The 10,151-nt window shown below is 37.7% G+C and overlaps 1 protein-coding gene across 1 annotated transcript; it reads right to left on the minus strand.

The window, feature by feature from the left end:
- Nucleotides 1-726: 726 nt before the first annotated feature.
- LOC138737649 (transcription factor Sox-7-like) lies at nucleotides 727-7,555 on the minus strand. Its single transcript, XM_069888271.1, has 2 exons — nucleotides 7,226-7,555; nucleotides 727-1,953 (listed from the first exon to the last, which is right to left on the minus strand). The coding sequence occupies exons 1-2, from the start codon at nucleotides 7,452-7,454 to the stop codon at nucleotides 1,097-1,099; spliced, it is 1,086 nt and encodes a 361-aa protein (XP_069744372.1). The 5' UTR covers nucleotides 7,455-7,555; the 3' UTR covers nucleotides 727-1,096.
- Between the last annotated feature and the right edge of the window lie 2,596 nt (nucleotides 7,556-10,151).

Raw genomic sequence — 10,151 nt, forward strand, 5'->3', positions numbered from 1 at the left:
ATTATTCACTATATTTCGGCTCTCCAACCTTATCTCACTCTTATTTCTAACATTTCCATTTTTATTTGTAGTTCACTTTGCAGATTGCAGTAAAGTATTCAATGTGTTTTCCTGTCAAGGAAGATATATTTCAGTGGGCTATCAGAATGTTTTGCAATCACCCTCTCATGTAGTAACTGTGATCCTTGTGAATTGAGCTATCTCAAACTGATCAATAAGTCCACTGATACTACTTTCTGATTTTTCAAAGCTGAGTTCAATCACTGGCCATAGTCCATTCATTACTTCACATTCCAGAATAGTATGATTAGTTGTCAATAAATATTAAATGTGATGAAATATGGATATATTTTTCATTAGATTTTCTAAAGTGTGATTTGTCAATATGAAACTACTCATGGTAGCAGGTCCTTGCAGCCCAATTTCAGCAATTAACCTACATTCCACTTACGTTTTAAAGGGTCTTAGGAAACAGGATCACCTGGAAGAAACCTACGCACACATTGGGAGAACCTCCAGACTCCATACAGAAAGTGCCAGATTCTAACTGGGACGCTGATGCTGCAATAGTTTTGTGCTAACTGCTATGGGGGAAAACCAGGGGAATTGCAATACCAGGGGTTGGCTCACACCTTTTGATTCTGGTATTTTATATTTATACTTTTTAATCATTAAACATTCATGAAGAAACTGCAATTAAAATTCATAAAACATTTTTGGGTCATAATTTGTGATTTATTCAGTAACAGATCACTTAGTTCAAATCACTTAAATTTTTTTAATCTAGTAAAACAACATTTGAAATCACAAGGTTTACAGTAAACAACAGGAATAAAAATGGATATTTAAACACATTTGTACAAGTACAAACATTTCAGACTAAAGTTTGCAAAGCAAGGAGCTAAAGTTCTCAGCAGTTTTATATTTTATCCTAGAAACAAAAATTACTTCAAACCAACATAAATACTTTGGTTGATCTTCTTTTATGAAAGTCATTACTGGTTTAGTTTGAAACCCTGAGGATATTTCCAATCCGGAGATCTTTGTAAATAATACTATTATTGGCCATTGAAGTTCGAGTCTATTAATAAGTGGACTAGGATCCATTATAATATGCTGCAGTAGCATCAGCTAAGACTGAAATTAGACTCCTCTCCGAACTCGTGCGTCCTGATGGACTGACATCAGATAAATGTGAATTCATTACCATTCCTGCTTGATTCAATTGAGCGGAGGTGTTCAAATATTGATCAAATTCATTACGGTCCACTTCCCCCAGAAGCTCAGCTTGGCTGATGTGCTCCAGGTTATCTAGATGATGGTGATCACGTGGGGGAGATAGGTGGACTGATGTGCTTGAATTCATGGATTGGAAGGCTGGATGTTGGATTCGGTTATAATACGGAGGTGGTGGAGGATGGTTGGCAGAAGGATGCATCATGGGAGATCTATTTTGGGAGATTGATATCTGATTCAGATTTCCACATCGCATGGGACTTTGGCTATAATCTGAATGATAGATCACTCCATTCATCTGAGAAGGAGAATCTTCTGTACATGGGGGTGGAAAGAAACTGTGATCAGCATCTATTACATCTAGAGGGGACATCTCGGGTGTGGGTAGCCCATAGTTGTCGAAGTTACCGCTTGTGTTCTGTGTGTCCCGGAATCTGCTGATTGCAGGAAGTCTCGAGGATGGTAGATAGCCTTTATCTTCCTCCTCCTCCAGAGGTCCCCGACAGATCCTTCCACTATGCACAGGAGTCTGATCGTGGGGGAAGTTGTTGAGCAGGAAACTGGGGTCCACACGTTTGCAGAGTCGTTTGATCTGTTTTTTCCTGCGAGGCCTGTATTTGTAATTGGGATGGTCCTGCATGTGCTGGACTCGCAATCTTTCAGCTTCTTCCACAAAAGGTCTTTTCTGTGAAGGATTGAGTGCTTTCCATGATTTGCCTAAAATGTATTGCATGGTTTAAATTAGATGGAGCAAAATTGGTATTTACAAATCATAGCCAAATTACAATTCTTCTTACTGCACTTTGTAAACCATAACTATATTTATGTAATAAATTTGATTTTGCTATAAAATACCGTAAATGAGCAATGAGAACCAGTACAAATTTGATATAAAATTAGTTCTTATCATATGACATATGGATTAATTGCCTTCAGTATTCTATGAATGTCATAAAAATGATTTTAAAAATAGACAATTACATATTTTGAGCTGTTAATGTGTTTCAAATAATGTTTATCATTTGAAGAAACATTAGATAATTAAATCTTCTAAAAGGAATCATGAAGCAGAAAACAGTGGTGTGTCACTTTTGGGTTGACATTGTCTCCACTGAACTGATTAATTTTCATTTCATACATGCATTTGGAACAATTATTTCTCAAGCCTGTTCCAACGTTATTGCTGTGCTACTGTCAGCCTACCCCCATTTTACCCCTCCACTTCAGAATGTACTAATTTACTGCAGTGCCTTTAACAAGAGCCTAAGCTACGTTATTGAATGGTGAGTGTTAGTAGACTGCCCGGGTACAAACAATCTATCAGCAGAACCCTTTCTGGATCTTGCCTCATGTTCATACCCTTATTTTAAATATGTTATCTCTGGATGGGACCACAGGAATATCTCATACTTATTTTAAAAAAAGGATCTTTATCAAAACTGAAATTGTTTTGGAAAAAAATCATTGTCTATGTTCACAAAAAGCTTAAAAAAACCTAAGCATATTCAAGAAACAGTGAATTTAGTTCAGCAAGGTCTGACTTCAATTTTGACTCGTTCCAAAAAGGATATTTTTTATTTATAAAATAGACCAAATTCCTTTAGTCTTCCAGAATATAAGAACTGAGTTTTTCACAGAAAACAGGAATACATTTTTAAACTGTTGATGAACCTATGATATCTTACCTAAGTAGTTGTATGATATGGCAATGATAAATTAATGGATAAAGAGCATCATAAATCTTTTGCTAACTTCTTGGCCAATTCTTCTGATAGCCCGACTGATCAGGCCCCATAGGATTTTATTCAATGATTTTCAGTATCATCAATACTCATTTCTTCATTACCAGTCTCATATTTTGCATGTACACATTGACTTTCTAATCCAGAAACAGAACTTTTATTTTTTCTTTAACTTTGGAAGTGTAAAATGACGACCGTATTTGCATTTCTCAATCACATGATTCTGTTTTAAATTGCTATTTGTGACAACATAGATAAGGAGATGCTGGATAGCAGAAAGGAAAGGGTAGGGGTAAATTAAACGACGAGATTTGGGACTCTGTGCTGAATGTAAAATACATGGGTAAGAAATTAACTAATGGCAGAAATATATGGAAAATTAAAATGAAAAGGAAGAACCCACGGTAGTCTGAAAGCGAATGTTCTGCTGAGATTGAGTTCCAATTCAATGGCTGCTTGAAAAATAAAAATATGGAAAACCATTTGAGCACCAAGAATGGCCTTGAAGACTGGAAAATTACCTGTATTTTGTTTTAATGAATCACCATTTCTATGCTTCCACAATCTATGCAACTTATATTCTGAAGGCCTTGTATACTTGCTCTGTAAATAATTTGATTTATTGTCTTTTATACTAAAATACTTTTACGGGACATTAATCTGCAGCAAAATTCAAAAGAACTTTCAATCAGGTCATGACTTCTGAGTATGGAAATTTGGGCCTCTCATGCTAAATGCTACTTTAAAATTACTAGAAGTGAGCTTTTTGGAATATAATAATTCCTAAGTTTTATAATTTCTAGATATTCCACATTAAATGCTGATCGTGGGAAATGACTTAAATGATTTTGTTGTATTTAACACTATTTCCTTAACATTATGTTGTAAGAAAAGCAGGATTGTTCATTTTTAAATAATTAACTTTTCACCTAATAGGAAGATTTGCCATTTTCTTTAGAGTATTTGCACATATTGTGAATAGTGAATTAGGTGAGATAAAAACTCAAGTCAAGAGGAGCTTGGATCAAATTACTGGAAGAGGTGCCGCATATTTGACGGGAAATACAGGTTGCAATTAATATAATTACAATTTAGTTAGAATGTGGCAGAAAGGTCACCTTCTTAACACGAGAATCAACTGTTGTAAATTACATTAAGAAAGGCAGTTGATCCATAACCCACCCTCGGAATGTAATCCTGATCCTTTATATTTTATTCCATCCATTTTCAGTGCAGGAACGGGTCCGTTCTGCAGGTAGGTTATTTGGCATTGACATTTGTTTTTAAATAAGTTGAGACAAATGTTGGATTTGCATTCTGTGATATTTTCCTTGGGTATATTTTATGTTCCCTGATTTGGTGAGGGCTTTGATGGTGAGAATGGCACACTTAATAACTATTATAAGAGAGAATCTGAGACAAGAATTCACAGTTCATCTCTTGGAGGATTATGTTGGTTCATATATTGATGTTCAGAAAAGAATTGAGAATAGGTTTTTACCGAAACACTAATATATGTGTTAATTGTTTGAATTTATTGAAGTTTTTAAAATCTTTTCTTTAATTTCTAGCCCATTGATATTTTTAAATTAGAGAAAGAGGTTGACAATAGCAGCTAAGTGTAGGACTAACTGGAGTTCACAAAGCAAACTGTTGTTTCTTAACAAACTCGATGGTTTTTTCTTTCCCTCCACTATCTGTTTAACTTAAAAATTATTACTGGTGCTGAATCTGCTCATCAGTTCTCTCTTTCTCTGGCCACTTTAAATTTATCCTTTAGTGCCACAGTTTACAAAGCAATTTACCTTTTCTCTCACTTTGTGTACATTTTTGTTATACTTTGCTTTCTTTCAAGAAGGCCTAATTTTCTTTGCTCTTTCCTCATTAGAGGAAATCCTTTGCACAAGGCTATTAACTTCCCAAATGTCTTTCCATCCCTTCATTTCCCCGAATGCTTTGTCTCTTAGTAACTAAAATCTAAAACAATATTTGTGGTGTACATGGATAATTCTTCATACCATCCTCAAACACTTTCAGTACAGTTCAATTGTCTGTGTGCTTTGTTGACTGCTGATTCACAAGGGCTGGTACGTTAGCCTAGATTTTCTGATCACTGTTATTTTTGTAATGGCGTTACCCTGTTTAAAGTAAGTGGGTCATGTGGTTAAAATAACAACAGCAATGGGAAAATCTAGGCTTTTAAATGTCAAGACCTAGATTTATTTCCTCTTCATTGATGGAATATTTGACACAAAGCTTTGTCCAATGCGCCTTGCAAACTAATTGTACAGAATTTCAACTGCCACAGGCCATGCATGTCCAGCTGCCAGCAACCTCACTTTGACGTAAAATTCTGTGTCTTCACCAATTTAGTATAATCTACACAATTTGAATTGTGTGTGGTCAGTTATCTTGGGCCACTCTAGTAATTTTGGAAAAATTCATTATCCCACGTTTCCTTGTTTAGCTGTTTTGCTTTGGGCTATTCTGGAGTTACACATACTTTGCCCCATGGATAGTTTAGTGTAGGTGTCATGTTCAGTCCTAGGGTGAACTTGAAAATGGACTCAAAGGTAAACAACTATCATTGAATCAAACCAACATTACAGTGTATGTGGATCTTGCATTGACTAAGTGCTCTAAGTGTTTTTTTTAATTACCTTTTGAAATACAAGACCTAAACTAAATTGGGGAGGAGTAGCGCAACAGCTAGTGGACTTACTTTTGCTGCTGACTGTATGACCTTCTCAAGTTCTCCATTTGACTCTATGGTTTTCCTCCCACATCCAAAAAATGTGTGATTTGTTTGGTTAATTGGACACTAAATTGCTCCTGGGATGTAGATGAGTGGTAGAATCTGGAGGAGTTGATGGGGAGAGTACAATGTTAGAGTAGCATTATTGTAAATGGTGCTTGATTGCTAGAATGGGATTCAGTAAGCTCATTGATCTGTTGCCTCTCTGTATGACAGTATAACTCTTAAAATATCCCACCAAATCCTGCTGCCTTGTATTTTCTGCTATGAAATACTTATTATTCTGGAAGGTGGTAATTTGGTGCCACCTTGTGGGCATTTCATCACTTTGATCAGGAATTTAAAGGACATGAAAACTTTGATCATTTGAACCCATATTTATTGAACTAGAAAGCTGTTTATTCAACATTTTGGCACAAATTACTTCTAACATCATGATATTAAAATGTAACATCCTGTACCTTTGAGCTTTTGCAAGCCACATTTATATGACTACATAACCAATAATTTAGATCAATTTCAAATCTTACCAGGACGCAAAAGCAGGAAGTATTTCAACGTGGAACATTTAGAAATAAATTTGGAATTTTAATTATATTTTTGTGTAAACTAAACCGTGCTTACATTTTTTAAGAATTTGTCATCTCCACTGCTATCCTGTTTGAGGTTCATTTTAGAGGAGGGCACCATACTTGATTAAATAATCTTGGCTTGAAATGCAAACATTACTTGAAACCCATGGTAACATACACTAAAACAATAGAAAGCAATGTATGTCTCTCAGCTACTGAGCAATGCTTGTCGAGGACAACCTTTAAGAAACAGGTTTTTTTTAACTTTAACTCAAATGCGAAGGCCAATTCAAATTATCAAGTCTTCAACAGAATTAGTGTTTGCTGCTGGGACTAAAGCAACAGTCAATTTAATCCCTCATACACTAACTATGGGAACAGTTTTGTAGAGCAGGCTCTTCAACTCTGTGGAATAGAAATTAAATACAACCATGTTTTGTTCATTCTGAAAGATATTTGTGGGTGTAAACTTCAACATTGCTCTTCCAAGTAAAAGAATTTAAAGATTATGCCAAGAATTTAGAGATTAATAATAACCGTTCAAATTAAGAAAATAGTTTAGACAATTGATTACACAACTTTAAAAATTATTTTGGCAAGTTTTTCTCCTATTTATGGAGCCTGTAAATTAATTAAGTATAATGCAGTGGTTAACTTACCCACTTGGGAGATATTTTGGGCGTGGAAAGAATAAAGGTGTTTTTCTGTGTTACTTTTTAATTTATCTATAGAAGTCCTTCCATTGGAAAAACCTTGCATTCATGTTTTATTAACATAAGATAAAATATAATGATCATGTGATTACTGCTCATCATCAGTCTACAAACAAGTAAAATGTATAAAAACAAGTACTACTAAATAAAGCATCAATTAAAACGAATGTGTGATACTGTATTGTTTAAGTTGCTGTGCACACTCACCCAGCATTTTGCTAAGTTCTGCATTGTGTAAATCAGGATTTTGAATAGCTAGTTTTTTCCTCTCGTCCTTAGCCCAGACCATGAAGGCATTCATGGGTCTCCGGATTCGTGGCTCAGCTTTGCTTCTGGCTGGAGATTCGAGAACTGTGAGTCCAGCCCTGGACTTTCCTTCCCCAGTAGGAGAATCCAAACCCTCTGTCCATGAGTATGGTCTCGTAATTGTAGCCATCACTGTGATCAGGTCACTTTGAAAAATAATCTGTACAACTTTTTGAAACTTGTGTAAAAGCAAGTAGGTTTAAAATCTCAGTGGTGCTGATACCTAAAGCTGGTGAGATCAAGTGCCAAATCAGGAAGAGAGAGTCCCAGATTCATTTATTCCCTGTGTCAGTTGATGGCAACTTCAACCAATGACCACAAGCCTGTTTTTTTATTAGAAGCTCCTCCCTTTATCTGGTTCTGCAACCAAGCAGCTCAGACTTGTACCAACAAACCAGTAAAGGGAGTCAATCTTTTGAATTTCTCAGCACCTATACACATCAGTTTAGACCTCCAGAAACTTTTTGAAAGGTGTAATAGAATAAATGTAGGATATTGTCAATTTATTTTACTATAATTATTTTGCTTGTGTTCTATTTATTGTTACATAATTCATTAAAAATACTGTCAAATAAGTACTTTTCATTACAATCACATACAAAGTCATAGCAGAAACAAGTACCTGATCCCAGTCCAGACTTACTGGGCTGAAGGACATATCTAAACCAATCACATTTCCTCACACTAGGTCACTGATCTTTCAGGGAATGTCATTTCAGGTGTCATTTTAAAGTTGTTATAGTAAATGCCTCCATCAGGCCCTCAGGCAGTGACCCTGGTATAATACAGATAGTGCCTTTCTGTGTTCCTTTACAGGATAAACAAAGGAAAACAAATCTGGTGAATTTTGTGTATGTGACATAAACAGAATCTTGATATTGAGGATCTGTGCCTCAAAAAAGAGTCCAGGGTGTGGCCTCCCAAGTGACAACAAGGATAAAAACACACTGAAATGCTGGATGAACTCAGCTGGTCTTTTTAGCATCTATAGGAGACAAAGATATATTCCCAATGCTTTGGGCCTGAGCCCTTTGGGAAATAAGCAGAATACGCCAAAGCAGGAAATCACAGAAAGTCTCAGAATTCAGACAATGCTGGCTGGGGGAGGAACCCAGACCAACAAAAGGTGTTAATTGGATACGATAAAGGACAAGGAAAGAATTTATCATGTTTGTGTGAAAGGAATCAGGGAAGGGAGAGAGAGAGCTGGAGGAAGGCAAGTAGGGGTGGGGGTTAACAAAAGCCAGAGAAGTCAATATTAATGCCATCTGGTTGGAATGTGTCCAGTCTGAAGATGAAGTGTTGTTCCTCCAATTTAAGAGTGGTCTCAATATGGCAGTGCATGAGAACATGGACAGACATGTCATCAAGGGAATGGATGGAGAATTGAAATGGGAGGCCATTGAGAGATCCACACTATTGTAGCAGACAGAGCCAAGGTGCTCAATAAAGCAATCTCCCAGTCTGCGTCCAGTCTCTCCAATGTCGAGGATACCACAATGGGAGTAGATGGTAGATGGCACCTGCAGATTGACATATGAAATGTTGCTTCACTTGGATGGACTGTTTGGGGCCCCAAATAGTGCAGAGAGAGGAAGTGTGAGCACAAGTAGAGCATCTCCTGTGGTCATAGGGGTAGGTCCCAAGGGGATGATTGGTGGGGAGGAAGGAGTGGACAAGGAAGTCACAGAGGGAGCAGTACCTGTGGAAAGTGGAGAGGGAAATATGTCTAGTGGTGGGATCACGTAGTAGGTGGTGGAAATGGCGAGGAGGATGTGTTGGATGCAAAGGCTGGTGGGGTGGCAGGTAAGGACAAGAGGAATCCTGTCCTTGTGCGTGGGGGTGGAGGGAGCCAGGGCAGATGTGTGAGTAATGGAGGCTATGCGGATGAGTGTCAAGTTGATGATGGTAGAGGGAAAGCTACATTGTTTGAAGAAGGAGGACACCTCTGAAGATCTAGCATGGAGGTCCTCATCCTGTGTGCAGATATGTCAGAGATGGAGGAATTGAGTCAATGGAGTGGAATCCTTACAGGGAAGAGGGTGGGAAGAGGTGTAGTTGAAGTAGCTGTGGGAGTTGTTGGGTTTGTTGAAAATGTCTGTTGAGAGTTTGTCTCCTGAGATGGAGATGGAGAAATCCAGGAAAGGGAGAGTGTTGCTAGAGATGGACCAAGTGAATTTGAGATCTGGGTGGTTGTTGGCAGCAAAGAGGATAAAGTCAATGAGCTCATCATGGGTACATGAAGCAGCACCAGTCATCATCAATATAGTGGAGGAAGAGTTGAGGGGCCTTGCCGTGTAGGCTTGTAGCATGGATTGCTCCACATAGCCAATAAAAAGGCAGGCATACCTGGGGCCCATGCGGTACCCCTTTAACCTGGAGAAAGTGGGATGAGTAAAAGGAGAAATTATTGAGGGTCAGGACAAGTTCTACCAGCTGCAGGAGGGTGATGGTGGATGGGGCACTGGTTGGTTCTATTGTCCAGAAAGAAATTAAGTGCTTTGAGGCCTTCAGTATGGGGGATGAAAATATACAGGGATTGGATGTCCATGGTAAACACAGTCAAGGATGTCTCCAATATTCTCAAAGAGATGGGGGGAGCAACCAAGGATTATTATACACATTGGTACTAACATTGTGGTTATTAAAAGAGATGCTGTCCCGCAGAGTTGACAAGAAGGTTGAAAAGCAGGACCTCAAGGGCTACAACCTCTGGATCATTCTTGGTGCCACATGCTGATGAGAGTATGATTATGTTAGGGCTAATGTATATGTGGCAGAAGAGCTAGTGCAGGTGGGAGGAATTCAGGTTTTTGGACCATTGGTG

This window comes from Narcine bancroftii, chromosome 6 (genome assembly GCF_036971445.1).
Source record: "Narcine bancroftii isolate sNarBan1 chromosome 6, sNarBan1.hap1, whole genome shotgun sequence".
NCBI classification, from domain to species: domain Eukaryota; kingdom Metazoa; phylum Chordata; class Chondrichthyes; order Torpediniformes; family Narcinidae; genus Narcine; species Narcine bancroftii.

Bases quoted from the DNA above. Each gene is read 5' to 3' on its own strand.
- LOC138737649 (XM_069888271.1), bottom strand. From the start codon at position 7,454: ATGGCTACAATTACGAGACCATACTCATGGACAGAGGGTTTGGATTCT. The intron at 1,954-7,225 runs GTGAGTGTGCAC...AATACATTTTAG, and splicing joins AGAACTTAGCAAAATGCTGG to GCAAATCATGGAAAGCACTC.